Below are 24,780 nucleotides of genomic sequence, written 5' to 3' on the forward strand. Positions count from 1 at the left end.
TGATCATATCAGTAGGCAAAATCGTTCCTTGTAGTGTATATTCTTTGAAGTCATAATATTTTGTTTTTTGTTCGTTTGCAACACTGATTTACGTATTTGCTGGCTTCTTGCCGTCATTGGCGCCAAAGCAATCCTATTTCCGGTGTGCTCGTATTTCGTCATTATTGTGTGCTGTAACGAGGATATTGTTCCAAGTGGTGAACTGAAAAATTTACTTTCATACCTTGTGAAATTGTACAAAATTGCAACAAAAACGGCCAAGTCAAAATTTAAATTAACAAAAAAGATGGGTTTGTTATGAGTTAGATTTCTCAAAACAGCGGAACTTAAATATTAAACCATTAAGGATATAACTGTGAAAAAGAATCCTTTCTGACCATCATTGCTTTGTCTCTACAGGTTTTTCGTCCATATTGAAAAATATGCCTTGAGTGACTTGGCCGGTTTTGATACTAGATGCCTCAGATATTTGATGCAGTTTTTCCTTGAATTCCACATTCACCTTCATATTGTGATCTCTCTTACATTTAATAACACTACTCCAAGTTATTCATCTACGAATATCATTCCACGCCATCTCTCCACTGAAGACTTTGAACATGCTAAAAAATAAGTGAAGACAGGATGTCAGCTCATCAAACTGTGTGGAAAATGTGTATTTGAAATGTTGAATTCTTCCAGCACAATTTAGATTTGGTCCTTCATGAACTGAATCTATGCCTGAGGTGTACTGCTACTTTTCCCCACAGTGCCTATTTTGTCTTGAATGTCTGATCAGCTTTTTTTAAACTCTGTTTTAGTTCTTTTAAGTGGAAAAACTGACCTAGTTGGCCGTGCAGTTCGGGTCGTATTCCTTTGAGTTTGCATTCAGGTGATAGTGCTTTTGAATCCCACTGTCAAAAGCCCTGAAGATGTTTTCCCAAGGTTTCCCAGTTTCCCACCAGTTAAATGATATTCGATGGTTTTACATATGTGTAAATGTTGTAAATGTGCAGTGCTCTATCCATGGTGTGTCCAAACACTTCTAGTAATCCGGACATGTCCGGATGTTACAGATGTGACCCCTAGTAGATTTTTTCTATTTGCTTTACATCACACCAACAGAGGTCTTATGGCAACAGTGGGACAGGAAAGGCCTAGGAATGGGAAGGAATCAACTGTGGCCTTAATTAAGGTACAGCCCCAGCATTTGCCTGGCATGAAAATGGGAGACCATAGAAAACCATCTCAGGACTGCCAACAGTGGGGTTCGAACCCACTATTTCCCGGATGCGATCTCACAGCTGCACACCCATAACCACATGGTCAACTTGCCCAATCCCTAATAGTTACTGATAGTGAGAGTGTTAAGATGGATTGGATTAGTCTAATTTTTATTGTCAATATCAATGTTACTTTGCCAGTTCTTTGGTTTAGGGGTTGCACATCTTCTTTTCTTTCCCCCTTGATTATAATAGAGGATGGTGGCCCATGTTTCTTAAGACCGTAATCGCCATCACTACTATCACACCACTTTTAGCACCACATCTTAAAAGAAATTTCTCCTACCTTTATTAGTGACGTAGAAGTTAAATCACAAAACTTCGGTCAATTTTTTTGAGACTGGATAGTACAGTCTGCTAAACAGAACTTCAGTGCAGGTGTGATTACTCTGGATTACCCTTGCATCTGCAATCTGTGTTAAGGAAAGGGCAGGTTCATGTATAACATATGAGAGATTAAATAGCTCCAAATGTGCAATGTGAGTTCTCCCAAAACAAGTATCTTGCTTGGACTTTGAATTCTTTGAAAAGGCAGAATTGCGATTAGATCAATTTACCCTCCAATACAGGTCACACTCTTCATTGTATGAATATCCATGTCTAAAGGCTCTAGAGTCATATCTGAGAAAATTATTTCTAATCTGCCTCTTCTTAGTGTGTTCTGGGTCTTTGATGACTTAGGCAAATTAAAGTTCTCTTTTCTTTGCTCTTTTTCATTATTCTCCTCTCTTCTTTGTGCATCGCTTTCTTCTTCCTCTCTTTAGTTTGGCTGCTGTTCATTCTGTTCTATACTGAATGCGTAGTAATTTAAATTATATTAGAATGTAAGCTTTTGATCACAGTCCCTTTAGTGTTGACTAGGTTTTATGACACCAGGTGAGAAAGTTAAAGGTCTCCTAGTAGATCATGAACGAGGCTCTGAAACAGCAGATTACTTGCCAACACTCCTGGCTCAGCACTGAGGGTGTTCTCATCCCCACAGTTCTTCACAGAACTCTATGTAACATCCTTGTAGTCGTGAAACATTTAATTTACAGTTGCCTTGAGTGTGGCTCACATCACATCTTTTTCTGGAATATGACTTTATAAACCTGCTTCTTTCATGTTTGTTTTTAAATTTTTATACATGGAAGCATTGAAGGATGTTGATTGAAACGGTACTGTCTGAAGGCAGTATGTAGCACTTTTGAGCTTGGCAAAACTGAGTAGAATATGTGCTTCAGATATTTCAAGGTGTTTTAATCTGTTTGTAAACAAACTCTATGCTGAGAATGTAGTATTTATATATCTCAGTATATGTCAAAAGATGTAGAATAGTTTTAACACTTGTAAGTGGTTCAAACAAACTAACTTTATTTTGATATCATTGGACACATGAAAACAGTTCATATGATTTAGTGTTTATGTCTGTGGCTGCTTACTTCCAAAATTATGTGAAAGATAGCTCCAATTCCATCTCTGGTAGGATGCAGTATATCTTCTGGTATGCCTAGAAAACTTTTCCCAGTTTATATTTGGATAACATTCTCATCCTTTCCTTGACATTAGGTGTGAACAAAGATAGTAACACCATTCTCAATACTGCCTCTGGTTTTTAAGAATCGTCTACTGGTAGAAGTCTTCCGTAAATATTAGTGAATTTTTGAAAGTAACTCTAAAACTGGCAGATAATATATTACCATGCTCATTTGTTGTTGACTGTATTTTTAGAACTGTGTTACGTGCATACCTAATATACCGGTATCTTCTTTTTCACAGAAACATATTGAACATGTATCAGAAATGATAACTCTGAAGAAAGAAGTCAAGTCAGAGTTAACTGAGCTGGGGCCAACAGAGGAAAACTCATTTGAGGTAATGTACATAATTTGATAAGCCATTGTCAAGTATTGAAAATGGTTAGGAAGTGGCTCAACAGATATCAAACCGGGCGAGTTGGGCGTGCGGTTAGGAGTGCTCAGCTGTGAGCTTGCATCCTGGAGATAGTGGGTTCGGATCCCACTGTCGGCAGCCCTGAAAATGGTTTTCCATGTTTTCCCATTTTCACACCAGGCAAATGCTGGGGCTGTACCTTAATTTAGGACATGGCCGCTTCCTTCCCATTTGTTGGCCTTTCCTGTCCCATCGTCACTGTAAGACCTATCTGTGTTGGTGTGACGTAAAGCAAAATAGCAAAAAATAACCAGATATCAATGGTTGACCCTTCAATATGTATGATTGATAGTACTATGAAAAATAAACTTTTTTTATGACATTGATTGTTTACTTGCCTAATTTTCATATTTCCTTCAAGTAGTTCCAAGTATCATGTAGCAGATTGATTGGCTCCAAAGACCTCTAATGCATATCAGTTTGGAACTGGTATTATTGCTACTAATACTTTTGACTGTGTAACTATCTTCAAACACAAATTTGCTATAAAATACATTCTTTTATTACTATTGAGAAATGATGCTGTAATAGATATTCTACTAGTTGTTTTCAAATGAAACACCCTTGTAATCTTATTGATGATATTATTGATTTGTAGATACAAGTTTTAGATGATGTGCTTGCTTATGTGAGGGTTCATTTATATACTACACAAATTATAGCCATCTTGTGTTAAGTGAAAAACATTCTTCTTTCCTAACGTGGCCTGTGGTGTTACTAGGCTATTGTGACATAATATTACTTAAACTGCAATAATAAATAATCAAACATAAAGCTCTTCAGTAGAGATCTTGCCTTTCTGTTTTATATTTCGTAAGGGACATTGTTTGTGAATAGGCCTTGTACGATCAACATTACTCACCTGAATATTCATTACATGAATTAATCCATCACTATCAGGATGCATATTTGATCACTGGCATATGTTTTCTTCTTTCAGTATGACTATTCTGCTCTGGGGTATTTAATTATCCGTTTATTGAGATATGAATTTACCCATCTCTTCCAGGAGCTCTGGGTTAGCTGCTGAATATATAGTCACCTGGCTGATGGGACTGGAAGTACAATCATGATCAGGGAGTGTAATAATTGGCTCGCTTGTAAAGAAATGGGATTTAGTTAGGTAAGAATTGTCAGAAGGGTTATTGTTTAACTTCGTTGTGAGGACACATGTGTTGTAAGAGTTGTCAGTTTATTGTAGGTGAAGTAATAATTACCAATCACACTTGTGAGGTGATATTTCAGACTTTTGACAGCTGTTTCCCAGATTCTACTAAAGTGTGATGCTGCAGGAAGGATAAAATGCTATGTCAGTCCCATGCCTGCAGTTGCAGTGAAGCTTTTTTTTCCCCCTCATGCAGAAATGCCTCGATTTATTTAGCTGCTCCAAAGAAGTTCTTGTCGTTATCATTGTAAATGTTCAGGGGTCAACTTCTATGCGATGAAGTTGACGAAGTGCAGTAAGAAATGCAGTTGTAGTCAGATCAGGTATCGTGTATATGTAGACAGCCTTGGTAGCTAGGCAGTGTGGTTTTGTTCGACCTGACACCAATTTTTATGAGTATTGGCCCAGCATAGTCTATCCCAATGTTAAGGAACGGGCACATCTAGTTTACATGCAACCTTCGTGCATTTCACATTAATTGTTCAGAAGTATCAGCGTTCAACTTGCAACTCTTGTGACGTGCATGAATGTGGCCTTTTTTACCATCCCTCTTGCTGATGAGATGCAAAAATATTCTCTCAGAGTTGTGTATAAGTGTTGAGTGTCAGGATGAAGTAGTCGAAGGTGTTCTGCCATGAACATTAACTTACATTAGCTTTGTTACATGATAGTATGGATACAGATAGATGTGGTGTTTTGACTCCACTAGAATTTGGGCATTGTTCAGTCTTCTGCTAACACAAAGATTGCCTTCTTCTTCTGTGATTGGGTTTACAGTCTTAATATAAGTTGATAGCTTCCTACACAATATTAATGGAAAATTTGCGTGCAGAGTTCAAATTCAATACGAAGAGTGGACTTTAATTTCACTCCATAGGTTGTTTACAACAATGTGAGGTAAGTCGCAAACAATAAGCAGCTAATCTTTCTACTTTGTTTAATCTGGAAACTTTTGTTATGTATAGATCATTGTGCATGGTTGTAAGAAGCATTAGTGGCATTCTGCATTCTGGAAGATTTATTTGAACATTATGCTTTGAATTCGGCCAACCCAAGGCATCTTGATTCAACTATTTAGGACCATGCTTACACAGTGTATTTGTTTAAGATTATGTTCATATTTAGTCGTCTGGACACTAAGTCAGAGGGTTTGTCTGTGGACGGCATATAGTGCCACTCATTTTGTGGCGTACCAACAATCGAACACCACAACAGCAAAACAAGTGACGGCATAACACAGGAAGCATCAGTGTCAATTGCCAGCACAACAACTTCTGAGGGATGCCACAAAGCACAAGACAGGAACGGAAGCAATGGACGAAGGTCAAATGATGCAACAGAGTAGTGGATCTTACTCAGTACGAGAAATAGAACAATTACCAGAAATAACAACATATGCCATAGTTTCAAGACCAAAACTGAATGTAATAATAACAGTGGTTGGATAAGTAAAGGATATGAAATAAAAAATTCTAGAATTTGAAATAAATAGCATCTAGAAAGATTTTAAACTAAGAGGAAGATATCTTCGATACCATACTTGTTAAAATGGCACCGCAGACATAATTTAGATATCAGTCATGATGAGAGAAATCTAGATGCATTTTAAACCACAGAAATGGAAATTAACACATCTTTACAATTTCAGTACCTTCCGAGTTTTGTTATTGAATGTTGTAGAATTATGAGTAGTCTTCATATTTACAGAAGCTAGATTCATATCATGTGCACAATATACGGGGCCGCTCATGCTTACATTTGCTAGTTATGGCTGTCTGTCTATTTTACCCCTTTAAATTACATTGCTTTGGATGATAATTCATTTAGACCAAACCTTATCACATACCATACTTGATTTTTATGAGAAAGGAACTTGAGTGAATACATAAGGGTATCCGTAAGTCAAGGGGTGAACTGAGGAAAGAAGGTAGTAGAAATCAAATAGATATACAAAGTGAAAGTAAGAATGAAGGAATGAAATTTAAAATAACAGAAGCAAACTTATTTTAACCAGAATCAGAACATTAAATACTGTTACTTAAAATCCACCAAAATTAAGTAAAATCATAACCATGATCAATTTGACACTTTAAATTCACCAACTCAAGCATACATAATAACCAAGGTTGCAGGTCATAAAATCCAGTGGTGACCACCAACAATATGACAATAAGGCAACAAGGCAGCATCTCACAATAATGAAAATAGGCGTGTCAGGCAAAGAAAGGAATGAGGTGAAATCAGACCATAAATAACCCAAGAGAAATGAAATCAAGAAATAAAATTTACAGTAAATGCAAGGCGAATTAACAAATAAATGTACAAAAACAAACTCACTTTGGTGTCCTCTTCAGAACTGAATTACAGTTATCCAAGTTTTTGCAGACAACTAGAGGGAAGGTAGTTCACTTATAACATCATGTACACTCCTAGGTGGTCAACCTCATGAAGGGACCACTCAGTTCCACAAGAAAAATATTAAGGTTTGAATATTGCACTGCTGAGAATTTTAAATGAACAGTATCCAATTCTTTTAAATAAGTTTTGTTCTGCCACATAAGACATTCATGTGCCAATTTTTATGGCATTCATGGAGTACTCGGTCCCAATAACAAATTTCATATAATTAATTTGGAGATGCCTTTAGTCGACACGTTGCATTTAACACTAGTTACAGTAATTATTTCCGGCACTAAATATACGCATCTTGAAGTAGGCTTATTACAAGGTTTCATGGTGAATGGCACTTCCATGTGAATTGCAGCAATAATATCGCTCACCGATCTGACAGTTTGTTTAGCACAATTAATGAAGCTTCTTCATAGCGGTAAACTTGAAGACCCACAGAGGAAGAAGTGGTTTATGCAGAATTTGACTTACCAAACGTGATGACGATGATGCATAAAGGAAATCCTTCGCATAACTTGCTGTTAAGAATTCCAGTAATGCCTTGCAACAGGCTTACACAGAAGAAGAAGGTAATGGTCACATCAGAAGATTAAATAAACAATTTTGGTCAAAATAGTCAAAACTACCACCACTAGGTTTTAAGTTAAAAAACGGTCAAAAAGCACTGGTTAATCATTCTAGGGTGGTTCAAACTTATTTTCAGATGTAATATAGGCAATCATATATGGAGCTAAATCAGCTGGCATCTTGTCGGTGAGAGATTCACAGCTTGACTCCCAGGGTTCAAAACGGTGGTGATAGAGAACGGCACATAACATTTGATTAATGGCATGCTGATTCAACCATTTGCAATGTTTATATCCAATGATGTGCCATAAAATATCCAATGAGAAAATGACAGGCCTGAGTTATATTAAAATTTAAAACCAATCACTAATGAAGAGTTTCAGTTAACGGTAGTGTGCAAATTTAAGCAAAATGAAAACAAAGTTTATGGAACATAACGCCACAAGTTCATACTTGGAAACTTTCGTGTCCTGGGTTCTGTAAATCTGTGACATTGAAGGGAGAGCGTTTAAGCACTACTACATTGCATTTTTCACACTGCATTGTTGTCATCACTCGAGCTTCATTGCTAAAAGATCTGACATAAACACTTTTACCAGAGGCTTCCATAGTATGTCAGGTGGACCTACAAGTCCTAATGAATTGAAGATGGATACATTTCTTGATAGAGCAATGTTTTTGTCAAGGCGGTTGTATGATGTTCGTGTGTTCTTTTCTCACATTACATATGAAATTAAATTTATTCTGAAATGGTGCCCAGATTATTCCTAATGTTTTAATACATTATCATCATCATCTATGCTTGGCAGTTTCGATCCTGGCTCAGTCCGGTGGTATTTGAAGGTGCTCAGATACGACAGCCCCATGTCGGTAGATTTACTGGCACGTAAAAGAACTTCTGCGGGACTAAATTGTGGCACCCCGGCGTCTCTGAAGACCTTAAAAGAGTAGTTAGTGGGACGTAAAACAAATAACATTATTATTATTATCATCATCTGAGCCACACCCACGCTCTAACTAATGTACGCACATAGTTAAATACGAGGATCAAAAGAGGAAACTAGGCGTGGACCCCGGTCAGGGAGGGCGAAAGACATTACCCTGAACTGGAAAAGTTATTCACCTCAAGCAAAACAAGTTAGTAACAAACGCAACTAGGAGTAAAAATCCAAGAAAAGATAAATAAGGGTTGATTGAAATGTAATGTCAATCAAAGGATCAATTAAAAAACAATCAGTGATTATTACAAGATAATACATACATACTCGGCGTTAGTCCGAATGACAATCGTGCCAAGATACCGTGACCTCATCCTTCCATACATGCACCTGGGATAGTTCTTCTTGAGATGTAGGCACTAATACAATCAGAGACTTCGCTAGTCAAATCTGCGAAGTGAATTTTCTTTGCTCGAATTTTATTCAGTCATTCCTTCACCGAGGATAAAATACTAAATCACAAGCGTGGGAGTCCCTTATCTTTTACTAATTCCCTTTTTTTAACAATACCTCCCACACATTTCAAATCCCACACACCAAGGAGCAGATGAAATAATAATGTATTTAAATCAGAGAAAAACGTGACCAAGGAAATTAACACGAAAGGCAAAGAGAATGCTCTACCGAGCAATGAATGTAAAACATATCAACGAGAATAACATGGACCGGCGCGCAGCCATGAAAGAAACAAATCAACATGGCGACATCCAGGTCGAAAATGACCCGGACGCACAATAAGGAAACAAAAGGATTCACTCCCAAAAGAAAATGAGGGGCGATAAAGAACAAATAAATATTATTTTAACAGATCGATACGACATCTTAACACTCAGCCCATCCATCTACCCATTCATTCCACCATCCAATCAATTGCCCTCTAAGGCAAATAATCTCTGCAACTTGGTCTGAATAAATAAGTCAGGGCACCTCGTAGAGTGCAATACAACATTCCAGCTATAAGGTCTCACGTCAACAGTAGATATATAGCTTACCAGGTCAAACGACAACAGGATGTTTGTGATCCCACGGTCACGCTGCGTACGGTCTGAACAGTTCTTCCGGCCGACACACGACAACGAGAAGCTCATTAAAATAAACAGAGATCTAGATTATGACGTGCTACGATCACTCCCACAACTCACACACATGTCATACTCACCCCGAGTACAAAGATGGGTCTCGGTCGGCCATAATAAAAAGAAAAGAAAGGAAGAATGAACATACACAAATGATTCAAATTCAAAATGTTACATTACCGGCAATATCAATCATCGAAGCACGCAAATGATGCAGTAGTTTAGCATCGTATTAAACCTATAAAACATCCATTTGAAATGTTAAAACGCTGCTTCTGTGTGTGAGGGCTCCATGTCTTAATTAGTCCTTTCTATCAGAAAAAAATATTCACTTCTAGGAGAAGATATTCAAAGGTCTTGCCGAGAAATAATCCTTCATGCTCGCAACAGAGGGGGATGCCCTCTATCGACAGAAAGTGGAAATACATAGATAGACGGAACAGTCAGATACCTATTCTTTGAGACATCGGTAACATCATCTAAGAAACCATGCTACATTAGCATGCTTCACATCTATGAGTTAATTTGGTTGCGTATGTCTGTGATGAGCTGGAATTGAATTCAGTTAGACTGGGCCATTAGAGTTCCACTTCCATAAGTTGAAGCCTCTACGATTGAGTAGGTTTTTTAGTTCTTCACAAATGTTGATTGCTTCCTTCAATTCACCCATGTAGGAAATATAGTTGACTACATAGAAGTCTTGAATTTATGATGTTTGCTTCCAGAAGGAAGCCTGTGCATTCTTTGTTGGATTTGTTTGTGACATCTTATGGTGAAGAATGCTATTCTGTAGGTTACGGTCAGGAGACCATACGTTTTGATTCGCTATTGTGGCCTATCTTGCCAGAGTATACATTGTAAGTTGTAAATGTTGTGGTTGATGTTCACATACTGGTATATTTTCCTATTGTACCTGTCCAAGCCTGAGTCCCAAACTGCATTAATCTCAGTGGTGTTACGGTTCGTGATATGCCGCTATCAAACACATAAAAAATAAAAACCAACAATAAAGATACGGAATCTCCAATTTAAATGCAGGCGTCAAGAAATTAGTACTGCAGGGTTGAATGGGGCAGGTAAATTATTAACTTTAAGGCTCGTCATAGGAAAAAACTGATAATTAAACTAACGCAGATCACAAAGGAATGTTTGGGAGGCTCCCTCCTTGGAAAAGTTGGACGGATATTTAAACAGTCATCCAGGTTCTACTATTCTACAAGAACAAGAACTTGGAACTGTTTTCTTGCAAATGCTTAAGGAGCATTTTATTTTAAGATAAATTGGAACACACACAAAATTTGTTAATCCTTATTTGCCTCCTATTTGGCAAATCATTCCTGGATATTTACATAAATAATTTTGACACTGTATATCCTTATTTGTCTGTTGTTTTGGCCAGTCATTCCTGAAATATTACAGAGATAAATTTGACACTGTAGACCACCTTTCCCCTTGGGTGGTTGAAACGTTGATTGCCGAGGGTTGAAACCAGGACCCTCATGATAATACCACAAATAATGTGGTTGAGACCCTTAGCTGTTGGAAAGGTGAACCCAAGCACCTTTCCTGAGATGAGACCAGCCCGGGATTTTACAATATCATCCCGGGTTCCGACTGAAGATACGCTACTGTTAACAGAAGGAGAACGATACAGGGACACTAACCTAAACATCCAGATCCAGGGACATGCCATCATACACTTAGCTTACTATTTACAGCATATTGACCTTATTACATCATTATTACATCCCTATTCACTGTCAACATATCATCTGAATTACTCCATAATAAAAATTAAATTATATTATTATCATTCGAGATCATCATTATCTTAACCCGTAATCATCATTGATTTAGTACTTTGTTTTCATTTCTCACCATTATTGTTATTCTCAGAAATTATAGCGTAAGTTTTTCTTCGTATGCTTCTTCAAATTATTATAATAAATCATTACAATTGTTTCACAGCAGTTAACTATTATTACAATTAATCTACAACCTGCATGGTTCCGATCCTGTTTGGCACTAAGCGATCAGTTAGTTCATGATTTACTTGCAATATTATTATTATTGTTATTATTAAATTTTAATATTTAATCTTTAGAATTTAGTCACACATTTAACTCCCATATGAACAACCATGTTCCTATTTCACATCGGTCCGGACACAGTAACAGTAATTGATCCGCAACCTTACTTCATTTCGTACTGTTATTAATTTACGGGACACCATGATATCCCAAGGCATATCTCAAATCCCATGGCATTTTGCAGCCAGAAATCTCCATCCAGTCCCTGTGAGTGCTAAATTATTCCTTCCTTCTCATTTGACAGGGAATTGTATGTAAATGAATGAAACAGAGCAAAACGAATAGTTGTTTTATCCAAACAGAATTCATGGGAAGATTTTGGTAATAACCTGGAAAGGCTAGGTCAAGCAGCAGGGAAACCTTTCTGGACAAAAATAATCTTAGGAAGGGAGGGAAAAGGGAAATGAACAGTGTTTTAAGTAATTCATGTGAACTCACAACAGATCCCAGGGAATCACTGGACAGGTGGAGGGAATACTTTGAAAATCTGCCCAATATAAAAGGAAATCTTCATGGTGGTGTCGTGAACAACCAAGTTCATGGGGAGAAAGAAAATTTTGTTGGTGAAATTTCACTTGAGGAAGTGGAGAGGATGGTAAGTAAACTCCATTGTCATAAAGCAGCAGGAATAGATGAAATTAGACCTGAAATGGTGAAGTATAGCGGGAAGGCAGGGATGAAATGGCTTCATAGAGTAGTAAGATTAGCACGGAGTGTTCATAAGATACCTTCAGATTGGACAAAAGCAGTAACTGCAACTATCTACAAGCAAGGGAACAGGAAGGATTGCAACAATTATCGAGATATCTCATTGAATAGTATACCAGGCAAGGTATTCACTGGTATCTTGGAAGGGAGGGTGTGATCATTGGTTTAGAGGAAGTTGGATGAAAACCAGTGTGGTTTCAGATCACAGATGAACTGTCAGTATCATATTTCCTGTATGCGCCAGGTAACTGAAAAATGTTACGAGAGGAATAGACAGTTGTTTTTATGTTTCATAGATCTAGAGAAAGCATATGACAGGGTACCCAGGGAAAAGATGTTCACCATACTGGGGGACTATGGAATTAAGGGTAGATTACTGAAATCAGCTAAAGGCATTTGTGTTGACAATTGGACTGCAGTGAGAATTGATTGTAGAATGAGTTCTTGGTTCAGGGTACTTACAGGGGGTAGACAAGGCTGTAATCTTTTACCTTTGCTGTTCATAGTTTACATGCATCATCTACTGAAAGGTATAAAATGGCAGGGTGGGATTCAGTTAGGTGGAAATGCAGTAAGCAGTCTGGCCTATGCTGAAGACTTGGTCTTAATGGCAGATTGTGCCGTAAGCCTGCAGTCTAATATCTTGGAACTTAAAAATAGGTGCAGTGAGTATAGTATGAAAATTAGTCTCTCGAAGACTAAATTGATGTAAGTAGGTAAGGAATTCAACAGAACTGAATGTCGGATTGGTGATACAAATCTGGATCAGGTAGAGAATTTTAAGTATTCAGGTTGTGTGTTCTCGCAGGATGGTAATATAGTAAGTCAGATTGAATCAAATTGTATTAAAGCTAATGCAGTGAGCTTGCAGTTGCGATCAACAGTATTCTGTAAGAAGGAAGGCAGCTCCTGGACAAAACTATCTTTACATCAGTTTGTTTTCAGACCAACTTTGCTTTACGGGAGCGAAAGCTGGGTTGACTCTGAATGTCTTATTAAAAAGTTAGAAGTAACAGACATGACTAGCGAGAATGATTGGTGGTACAAACAGTTGGGAACAATGGCAGGAGGGTGCTCTGAACGGGGAGATAAAAACTAAGTTAGGAATGAATGGGCTCATGTGAGCGAATGGAGTAGATTATGTACCTAGGAGAATAATGGACGGTAAGATGAGTAGAGGTAGACCGAGACGACGATGGTTAGACTCAGTTTCTAACGATTTAAAGATAAGAGGAACAGAACTAAATGAGGCAACAGCATTAGTTGCAAATAGAGGATTGTGGTGACGTTTAGGAAACTCACACAGGCTTGCAGACTGAACGCTGAAAGGCATAATGGTCCATAATTATTATATATGTATGTATGTCTCATTTGAAGTACATTTATTCCACTGGAACTCTTCAAATCATTTATTAAGTAATCATTCTTCCGTGGATTCCTTTGCCACTCGGCGTATAACATCAACGTAGGCCTCGGGATTCACCTATTTTTTCACCAACATCAGTACGACTGAATTTTATCTCATGCTGGATTTTTGTCCCGCAAGAATTCCAAAATGAGAAATGGGCTTAACGCGTTCTGGGCCTTCAACATAGTGTGACTACCAAATACAAATACCTCTATCGGTTTTAAACATATTATTAAGAATAGTATTGAGTCCAGAATCATTAAATCATTTTTTAAGATTAAAATCAGTATTGCTGCCCGAATTAAAGGGTTCACGTGCCCCACGTTTAATTTACTCTGAATCATTCTATAAATCAATCCTTTGCCTTATTCACGAAGTATTATTATTAAACGTTCATTTAGACATAAACCGTGTCCATTTATCACCCCGATACTTCTAATGATTATTATTACTATTGCTGTCTATTGAGGAAACTTCGCCGCACACATAATCATTGATATTTACGTTCAAAACAATCGGACATTAATCTTGTTCCACAATATTGAAATCCACTGGCAACCTTCTACCTCTGGATACTTTTATAACGAGAAACTGACCTAAGTCAGGCAAACACATACGGAGGACTTCTAACATGAATGAATCATGCTCCCTCATAATTAATAACGAACACATCAAGCACTTGTAAAACCAAAAAAACAACCTCTTAAATTACACAGGAATGAAATGAATGAAATGGCGTATGGCTTTTAGTGCCGGGATATCCCAGAACGGATTCGGTTTCGCCAGGTGCAAGTCTTTCTATTTGACGGCCGTAGGCGACCTGCGCGTCATGATGAGGATGAAATGGATGATGAAGACAACACATACACCCAGCCCCCGTGCCAATGGAATTAACCAATTAAGGTTAAAATCCCCGACCCGGCCAGGAATCGAACCCGGGACACTCTGAAGCGAAGGCCAGTACGCTGACCGTTCAGCCAGCGAGTCGGACTACACAGGAATAAAAAGAGTGCTTGATACAATTATTTACATATTAATTGGTCCCTTTGTCTACGTATATGAATTGTAAGAGCCGTGATGCGGCTCGCTTCACCTTCAAGTTACAATAGTAAACGATATGATTTTCCCCAACAAACACTAACAAACCCAGATAAATAAATTAAAGATAATAAATAAAAAATTAATATATAAAAAGAGAATATAAAAATGAAGCACCTCAGAGCAAGGAAGAGGAACAACACACAACCAGCAACGATAACAAACAGCTTACACCATTGAAAGAGGCGATGCATGGCAAGGAAGACATTCCAAGCGACAACCAGAAACTAACGGTCAATGAATCAAGAGGATTCGTCACGAACAAAGAAGGGAGGGAAGTAATGCAAGAACGAGAACGCGGAGAAAATGAGAGTAACTGTTCTATATACGAGTGGAAGAGGAGAGAGGAAAACTGGGAGTGTTCCTGACGCAACCACCCAACGAAGCAGATCAATAATAGGAGCGAGAAAAGGCGATAGCAAGATAAGGGCAGCAGAGTCAAACGCATTGTTATGTGTAGGGAGACTGGAACCAAATACAACCAAGGAAGTCATATGCGAATATATCAAGGAAAACGGCAAGGTGTTCTGTGATTCAGTTAGCGAGAGGCCAACGGGCACAGCATTTAAAACTGGAATTCCGTACAAAGACCTAGAACGAGTGCATTGGCCCGCCCGTGTAGTATGCCGGCATTTTCGTAGTACACAGCAATGACAGGGTTAGAAGCACTGAGAGGTGCACTTCAAGTAACATATTGGAGGAATTTGCCATATGTGTACTAACAGGGAGGACTCAGTAATGAATATACAACTATCATGTGTACGCCAATCGACTCAAGGAAATGGGATGGCCATGAGAAAGGGTATCAGTACTCGTCAAACCTCGTCTAACCCCATGTAAACAACTGTTGGGATTTATTTTACAAACGAAAATTTTAGTGATGGCAGTATACTTCAGCCCTGAACGCACTGCAATAGACATAGTTGATACGCTTGGAAATGCGTTGAATGTGGAAAATGAAGAAGGAAAGGTGTTAATTGCCGGTGACGTGAACTGTCCAGTGGTTAAACACAGCTGTAAAACTGAAGAAGTTATGGACTACCTGAGACACAGTGGATTCGTGCTGTTAAACAAGAAAGAGCAATGGGCATATGTTCGAGCAAATGGTGCAGCACAATAGATGTAATACTTTTAAGGGGACTCATGACATCGGGAACAACAAAGCTGGCACCGCAGTTACAAGTGGGCACAAACATCATCACGAAGAAAGAAGAAGCAGGTGACCCAAGAAAAGGAGTCACAATCAGGAAGCAAAGAGAAGCCAGATCGACCAGGTGAAGAAAATGATAGATGAAGGTTAAATGGATTCCGCAGTGCAGTGGATAGCAAATTGCTATGAAGAATCGGCTCCTCTAAGCCTGGGGACAAGAAAATCAAAACCTTGGTTCGACAAGCGATGTTATGAGGCATGAAGCTCCTTCGGAAAATTGATCAGAGCAAGAGAAAGAAAGAACATGGAAAACCTGGCAGAGTACCGACAACAGAGAGCTCAGCACCAAGAGCTCCTGAAGAGGAAAAAGATTCAGTACGTAGAGGAACAACAGAAAAGGATCATAGAGGAAGTTAAATTGCACCCATACAAGGATCTACGGCCGAAAATGAGCAAAATGCATTCTAATATCGACATGGAAACATGGAAATCACATCTCAACAAAACAATTGCTTAGAGAGACACTAGACCAACACTCAGGTGTGCAGAACACAGAGAACTATCGGAGGTCATAACGGAAGATGAAATCGTTCTGGCCATCAACGAAGGAAGAAGCAATAGAACACCAGGACCAGATAGAGTCAGAAATGAGCAGCTAAAAGAGGCAGTGTTACCGGTGTGGAGTGCCTTATTGAACAAATGCCTCGAAACTGGAAGGGTCCCAACAGATTGGAGGAAGGCAACAATCGGAATGCTGTATAAGGGGAAAGGTGACGCGGATGACCCGAATGCCTACAGAGGGATCGCAATCGAACAAACAGGTTGGAAACTCCTGACGAGGGTCTTAACGAAGGGTGTGATGAAGAAATTGGATCCACTGTTACCAGGGGAGCGATTTGGGTAAAAAGGGAAAAATCTACAGCGATGTCACTGGAGAATTTAGTGAATCACATTCTTCTTACTGTAGAAATGCCACGAAGCAAATTATTTGTGGCATTCATTGAATACTCCAAGGCATTTGAATGGGTAAGCAGAAGGTTACTCATAAATAAGCTGGGAAATTTATTCGGAGCATCCAATGTCACAACACTCATATCGAACCTGCTGGCTGAGAGTTATATACAGGTGGACGACTGCATTGAGTCGTCAGACTGGATGCCACAGACTGTAGGAGTCCTTCAAGGTGATCCACTCTGCCCTGTATTCACCTCCGATGTAGTGTCAGAGATAAAGGAAAAGACCGACGCAGAAATGATGACATGGCAATTGTGGCTGAAGACATAACAGAACTACAACGTGCTATGAACTTTCTAGCGGACTGGGCGAATAGGAATGAAATGAAAATAAATGCGGAGAAGACTGAACTAGTCGTATTCAGGAAAGGAGGTAAACTAAAGGAAAGCGAGCACATATCGTGTACTAAAGTCCGCCTTCCCAGAGTTAACAGTTTGAGATACCTGGGTGTAACCTTGCAGACCACATGCAGCAGTTTCAGGATCCATATAAAAGCTAGAATGATTGCAGCTCTGAAAGCGATGAATGACATTGACAACATCGCACAAATTGCAGTAGATACAGCCATGGTGCTTTTCTGAGTAAAAGTGCTACCAGTGTTAGCCTGTGGGTTTGAGATCACAGTGGAATTTCTGAGTGTGAACCAATTAGAATATCTGTAAAAGATAATATCCAGATACCTGAAGCGAATCCTGAGTGTATCAAAGACTACGTGATCTCGACTTGTATATGAGCTTGCGCGAGAAACTTTCCTGATTGAGGACCTGAGATACAATCTTGTTTTACCAGGAGGCGCAGCATATGATAATCTGTTGCATAAACTAAGAGACAACCAGAGGGATATTTGGGAAGACTTCTACTCAACGGAGGCCATGATGGATCGGAAATGAATGAAAACGGGCACGTAGTTACGAGATTGGCTGTTCACTTCAAGATGTGTAAAAACAAAGTATTTCATGAACTCTGTGTGTAGGTATGTGAGTGTTCCTCGAGGTCCTGTTCGATTAGTGAGTTTATCAAGGACTAACACTTTTGCAGAGCGCATTACACGTCTAATTGTGATCCTCTATGCACATTGTGCGCAATAAATTGGGATGGGTACTCATCTCTGCTTGTTTCCTATGCAGGTGGGAGATGAAACATTTATGAAATATTTGTTGAATACGCACCGCACGCAATGTAAGTTCAATACTCGCTTTCTTGCAAATTGTGCGTGAATGAATGAGTTTGCGGTCCAAAGAAGGGCCGATTAGTTAGGAGGCCGGACACATACAGACCGGATATAATAGGAACACAACAGCCCTGACAGTGTTTTGCCGGATCAAATGCTCGATGTGATGACCGTTTTGGTTTATGCACATTCGGGCCCGATGTCCAAAAGAACGTCTTGCGCGCTGAAGCATTCCAGGTGTAATTGCTCGGCAGGCGTCCGTAATGAGTTGCCGCAGCTGGTCGGGGTTTTCCGGCGCTTAAGTGTAAAATACATTTTTCAAATGTCCGCACAAGAAGAAGTCTTACTGCGTTAAATCTGGTGATCTGGCGGGCCAAGAAGGAGGGCCTCCTCGTCCTATCCATTTCCCTGACAGTTCCTCGTTCAGATTATTACGAACGGGCAAAGTCGAGCTCCATCTTGCTGCAACCCGTCGTCAAACGATTGTGCAAGGGCACTCCTGTAGCAGGTAGCGCAGGCTCTCAAAGAAATAAGTTCAAATCAGGCCATCCCCCGAGATTCACTCCCCATCCTGCTGTCGCACCCAGTGAGGATTGTCCCAACTCCCATAGTGCATGTTACTGCCATTGACGTTTCCATTATTGTGGAAGCGCGATTCGTCCGAGAACACGATATGCGATACGAATGCTGCATCATGGTCCAGCCAGCGTAAAGCCACTGACAGAACTTCATTCGAGCTTCGAAATCCCGCTCGTGGAGCCCTTGTTTTAGCTCAAAATGGTGTGGATGAAATTTATGTTCATGCAGTGTTCGCCAGACGGATGGCTGGCTGGTGTTCACCTGTCGTGCAGTCGCCCTTCTACTGATGTATGGATTATTATGAGCGGCCTGTTATATTTCACTCGATGTAACGGGCCTATAAATCACAGTTGTTGTCCTCAGGCGTCTTTCAACACGGCTGGATGTCTTAGGAGCCGGGTGTTGCCTGTTGGGATACCGTTTCTGGTACAGACACACTCCATCGTACGCGTTTTGTCTGGCTGCATGTCAACGTATTCCTCTGTGAGAAACATGCCGAATAACAGCGCCATTCTACTGTTTGAATATGGCAGACGTGGCTTGTATTCAAACATCTTACCGATGCAGGATTCGAACTGCCGCTGGCACAATCCGTCGCTTGGTTGGCGAGCGCCTAACCGCATCCATTACGTTACACTGCTGTAATACGCTGGTAGTACGACGAGATTACCGCACTGTTACCTAGTTTTATGCTTTGATTCCGCTCTTCGTTACTCCCGGTCACGAGGCACGACACATTAATATAGTTACGTGGTAAAAGGTCGTTGATACATGATTTTATGGCGAATGGATTTAGAATCGTGTGCAACATTAGTACCATACAGAATAGGACTCGTATAACCACGTGCACACTGCAGCAGACGATATTGGAACGGGCTGCTGAATCAGGCTGTATATGAACACCACAGATTGTGTATGTACCGCTGTGAGCATCTCGGGGAGCTTCTCAGTTTCTCACACTACGACCTTAGAATGAACAAAAAGAAGGCTGGATATTTAGACTCATTCTAACCGTTGAGGTAACTAGGATCTCGCCTGCAGACTGATGATGGGATAGTTGCTGAAGTGCGAATTGGGATAAAGGCAGCGGGAATTCGCAGTCGTACTCTGTGACTGAAGGATGCCACTATACTGCATCGTACCGCGTTCAATGTCGACAGACTGACAAAGCTATGGAGCACATATTATGTACACTCAGTTGAAGGTCATCGAACTCCTGTATCACGTAAAAAAGACACCGTTCATGAGCAAAAGGGCATCGCACCCATCAGTGAGAAGGCACAGGAGAAGTGTTATTGTCAAGTCCTTCTGCAGTACCTAACACAGATGACAGTTTCACCCATATCCACATGGACATTGACAATAAGATGTATGTTCATTCCCAAGTCTGAAGGCTGGCTGTATCATCATCAGCGCCACCATTAGTTGTCATATATGGCGTAGGCATCACTGAAGAGGAATACTGAGGAAATGAGGAGTGAGGTAGTTTCCCGTTGCTTTCTTCACTGAGCCAGAACTTGCTATTGCATATCACTCTGCCAAACCGTCTGAAATGCATGGAACAACCAACCCTATGAGCAACAGTTTCACACCATTTATAGCAGGAATTGGCTGCATAACTAATGGCACTACCAACATCACTCATTCCTCGGTCACTTTACTATTATCATAGCCAAGGATAAGACTGTGACTAGTCATTGAAAGTAACAATTTTTCTAGCACATTCCAGAAGATATAATGTACTGTAAACACTAGGTATCGCCAGCAAAGCCATGACAATAAGATACAAAACTTAAATTAGAAATGCTGCTGTGTTTGTTAAGACTTCTGGGGATATACTGAAGCCAGTGTACATATCTGTGATTACTGTTTGTATGAAGCAAGTATAGTAAACAAATGAAGAGTTGTATAAATAAAAGGTGTTAAACATAATGGCAATAATTACATTCTAGTAATCTTGACTGTCATTACATGCATACTCTTGGAAAGCAATCTTTATGATTACATTATATACACATTTACAAAATTACTAACTGGTTCGGAAGAATGTAGTTCAGCTTTAGGAGGTGTTATTCTACTGTACTTCAGCTTATACAATTCAAGCAAGATATAGCAGATATTTTAGATTCAGGAGGTCAAAGGACTGTATCACGATAGACCTACTTAAGGCTTTTAATGGAGCAGATCTTGGGAGAATACTGACAAAAATAAATGCAATTCAGCTGGATAAACTAGTGACTAAAGGAGTGGCAATATTTCTAGAAAATATAATTAAGAGCATCAGAGTAGGTAAAGCTATTTGATCCTGTAATGGTTATGTGAGGTTATATAGGTGTTGTAAAGGAGGGGGTATTTATATCTCCAGCAAGGCCACAATTAGAGTATGGGACCATCACCAGGATTATTTGATTAAAGAACAGGAAATAATCCACAGAACGCAGCTCCATTTCTTGTGGGTGATTTCTGACAATAGATTTGTGTTGCAGAGATGTTGCAATGTTTGGGCTGTGAAGACTTGGAGAAGGGAGACAAGCTGCACGACTAAGTGGTATGTTGTGAGTTGTCATAGGAGAGATCACTTGGAATGACATTAGTCGATGAATACATTGAAGTCAGTGTTCTTTAAGAGCAGGAAAGATCAAAACATGAAAATAATTTAAAATTCAACTCACAAATATTGGCAAATGGTCATTTATCAGAAGGGGAAATAGTGATAGAAATAATTTACCAAAAGTGTTGTTTTATAAATTTCCAAATTTGTTTCCTGCATAAACAATTGATAAATAATCTGCCTACTGTGTTACAGCTCTAAATGCTGATCAGTGTTGATTGATGGATTTTATGATTGATTGATTGATTGATTGATTGATCTATCTATCTATCTATCTATCTATCTATCTATCTATCTGTCTATCTATTTATTTATTCATTTATTTATTTTAATGTGATCTACAGAAAGAAATGATGGATATTTCTATGGTTATGATTTAAGCTTTGTCCACTTGTAGGGAAGTGGTAGGAATAATGTAGGATTATTTGATATTGAGAGTGACATTTTTAGGAATATGGAAAGGAAGAAAGAAGGGACAAGTGACGTCATGTGTAGAAAGATGGAAACAGAGGAATATGAATATAAGAGGCTAATTAAATAGCTAGTCAGTGTAGAAATAGGAATCAGAATAGAGAGAGAAAAAGGAGCAAGGAATCTTTATCCTTTCATGTATAGCCTTCTCTATTGCTACAGCATCTAGTGCTATCCTATCATGTGTTACTTTTCATGTTCTTATCTCTCTTATCACTTATCTGTTCCTTTCCATTCTTATATGTTTACATTGGGAGAAAAATCACTTATACTCTTGTTGTGCCAATATGAAAATTATTTTCTCAGCTGTTACTTGTTTATATTTTTTCCTCACTTCTTTATTCTACTTTTATTATTTATTACTTATAGCATTCTGAAGACATTAAGGAGGAAATATTCATAGAACAACACACTGTTGACCAGCTCGTTCCATACATCAAAGAAGAAACAAGGTATATACACCACAAACCCTATACAAAAAGGAATATATTGTACCTATTCACTGTTGTGGCTATTTTATCTCCAAAATCTGGTCATTTTCATCAGTTTAATCCTTTCTCTACAAGATCACATTTATACTGTGATTTATTAAAAATCTATTGGTTAAATTACCTAAAGTATTCAGAAACTGTAATATATTAATATTCCTCAATGTAGTTTTATTGAGTGTATATCTGCAAAAAAATTCTGGTAGATCTATATATTTCTGAAGTGTATTTAAGCAACATTGAAAAATGTATTGTTTCTTTCACTGTCACTGCATCATTTCTTCATCATATTTTTATCATCTGAAATGTCATCTGTGGCTATTACATCCAGCTACTCTCAGAAAATGTTATGTGTGTACCATAAAGTGACACACAGAGGATGCCATGTTTATAGATTATACACAAAGTGTACAAATTCAACATTTTAAAATTTTTATGGACATTGAAAACAATGTAATTAATTCAAGTTAGATAATTCAGCTCCAGTAATCAGTATATTGATGGCTCCATTCAGTAGTACAAGAACATAGAGAATATTGTCATTTTTTAATTGTTTATTTTGTTAGATTTAATTTCTAATGATCTATCCAGTTCTATTGCATGTCAAATTCCTCCATTTGTGGACGCCAAGGCAGAAGGGTTGTAGAAATGAATTATTCAGTGCAGTAGATCTACATCTCAGAATCATAGTTTTGAACTAACATTTCCACATTTATGTAGGCATAAGAAGGTATTGTGGTGTTGATTTGAAGTTTGTTCTAGTGTTATGGCCATACAGGCTGATTGTGGCAATTTCCTACTTTTCATTTTAGTGCTCATTGTTGGTCAAGTGCTTATAGTGTGTTGATTGGAAACACATTTACTCAGTTAGTATAAAGTCATAAAATGTACAGCTAGGAGAAAAGTTATAAATTTGATAATGTGGCATAAAAATTTACAGATTTTTACATAATTAAATGTATTATCTCATAAATGTAGGTAAATAATAATGTAATGGTATAATTTTATTTCACAATTATTATTATAATTGATGTAACAGAGTAGCCCCACTGTGTGTCCTTTATCAAAACTTTAATGCAGTAGTGTCCTTTTAACTGTGGGTATGCCATTCGGCTATTTGCTAGTTACATTCTTTCTGTCACACATTTGTTGGTTACTGCATGAAATGATCTTCCTAGGAAATGACTGTATAAGCTCAGACTTGTATCAGCAGGTTCTGCTACCGTTAGTCCTAGCCTATGGTTTGACTTGACACCACATTTGTGATGGAAATTATGAATTTTGAGAGGTTTATCTGGTGTTGTTTTTTTGTTTGAGTCTTCTCGTCTGTTGTGTGGTGTATTGAGTTGTTTCTACTGTATATTTGCGAGTAGCGGCGAGAAATATTAATTTCATCTCAGTCCTCAGAATCGTCTAGTACTAGCTTATATTCTCTGATTAGTCATAGAAGAGCCATGCACACAACTGAAGAATGCTCTAATATATCATCTCTTCTAGGTTCAAATTCTCCTGTTTCTTTGTAATTCTTGTGTAACAGGACACAGTAAACTATTTTAGAAAACAATCTTGGAATATAACCACGAATGGAAATGTTGCTTATAAAAATCCTTATTCCACAATGCACATTTTGCATATTTCTGGTTTCGGATGGGGTTTAATTTTGCTTCCTTATTCCTACAGTATATTCTGGAGAGGCACTCTCTAAGCAGGAAAGCAACAAGACTTTTGCTTATAATAATTTTTCTTGGTATAGAAGGCAGAGGACATGCAATTGTCTAAGTAGCTTAGTCCGTTGAATATCATAGGACTTAGATGCTTCTGAAGGATCCAGTCGACAGTCTCTTACAGTATCAACTGCTTCCCACCTTTTTTATATCTCACCCCTTGCGCTGTATTGTCCTGACTCTCATTTCAGCAGTCTACAGATATCATGCAGCAACTTCAATTATTTCTTTCAAAGGGTCCAAAAGATTTTCCGTTTCTATTTGGCACCGATTTGCATAAGAACATTATATGAAGATTAATAAAATTTCTTAATTGCCGAATTTTCGAAAGACACATGGCCCTGATCTAACCACTTTGTAGGCCCTGTCTGTATGTAGTCTTACAGCACCCATTGTCATTCGCTACTTCAGCCAGGCTGCGTATATCCTTAAGTTGACTTCGTCAGTAATTCGGTCGTCGTCAGAGATTGTGGAGCCAAGGTACAAAAATATACCTACTCGTGGTGTATCTTCACCATCAACGTGGATGGTTCCAACCTCTCGAGTATCTATTGTCATGTATTCTGTCTTCTTTTTGTTGAGGTGTGTGCCATATTGGTCTAGTGGATTGTTCCAATCTTCTGTTTGGCACTGGAGATGAAGCTTATCCTTCGCAGCCAAAATGACACCTTTAACATAAAGACGTGTCCGTGGTATTGGCTTGTTCAGGTCTGATATAACATGTCCATCGCAAGAATGCACAGAAGTGCTGATAAGGCAGGGCATTGGTGGACTCCTACAGTCATGTGGAAGACATGGGACATTTCTGCGGCAGCTTGAACTTAACTGCTTGGTTCTGTGTATAGCAATTTTACAAGAA

At 38.7% G+C, this 24,780-nt stretch overlaps 1 protein-coding gene across 3 annotated transcripts in view; it reads left to right on the top strand.

Moving 5' to 3' along the window:
- LOC136875099 (zinc finger protein ZFP2) overlaps positions 1-24,780 on the top strand; it is a 101,362-nt gene that overhangs the window by 64,188 nt on the left and 12,394 nt on the right. For all 3 annotated transcript variants that reach the window (XM_067148826.2, XM_067148828.2, XM_067148827.2), the window contains 2 exons: positions 3,021-3,116; positions 22,079-22,161. In XM_067148826.2, the coding sequence (XP_067004927.2) occupies positions 3,021-3,116; positions 22,079-22,161 (179 nt within the window). The remainder of the gene's footprint in view (positions 1-3,020; positions 3,117-22,078; positions 22,162-24,780) is intronic.

Source organism: Anabrus simplex, chromosome 5, assembly GCF_040414725.1.
Source record: "Anabrus simplex isolate iqAnaSimp1 chromosome 5, ASM4041472v1, whole genome shotgun sequence".
NCBI classification, from domain to species: domain Eukaryota; kingdom Metazoa; phylum Arthropoda; class Insecta; order Orthoptera; family Tettigoniidae; genus Anabrus; species Anabrus simplex.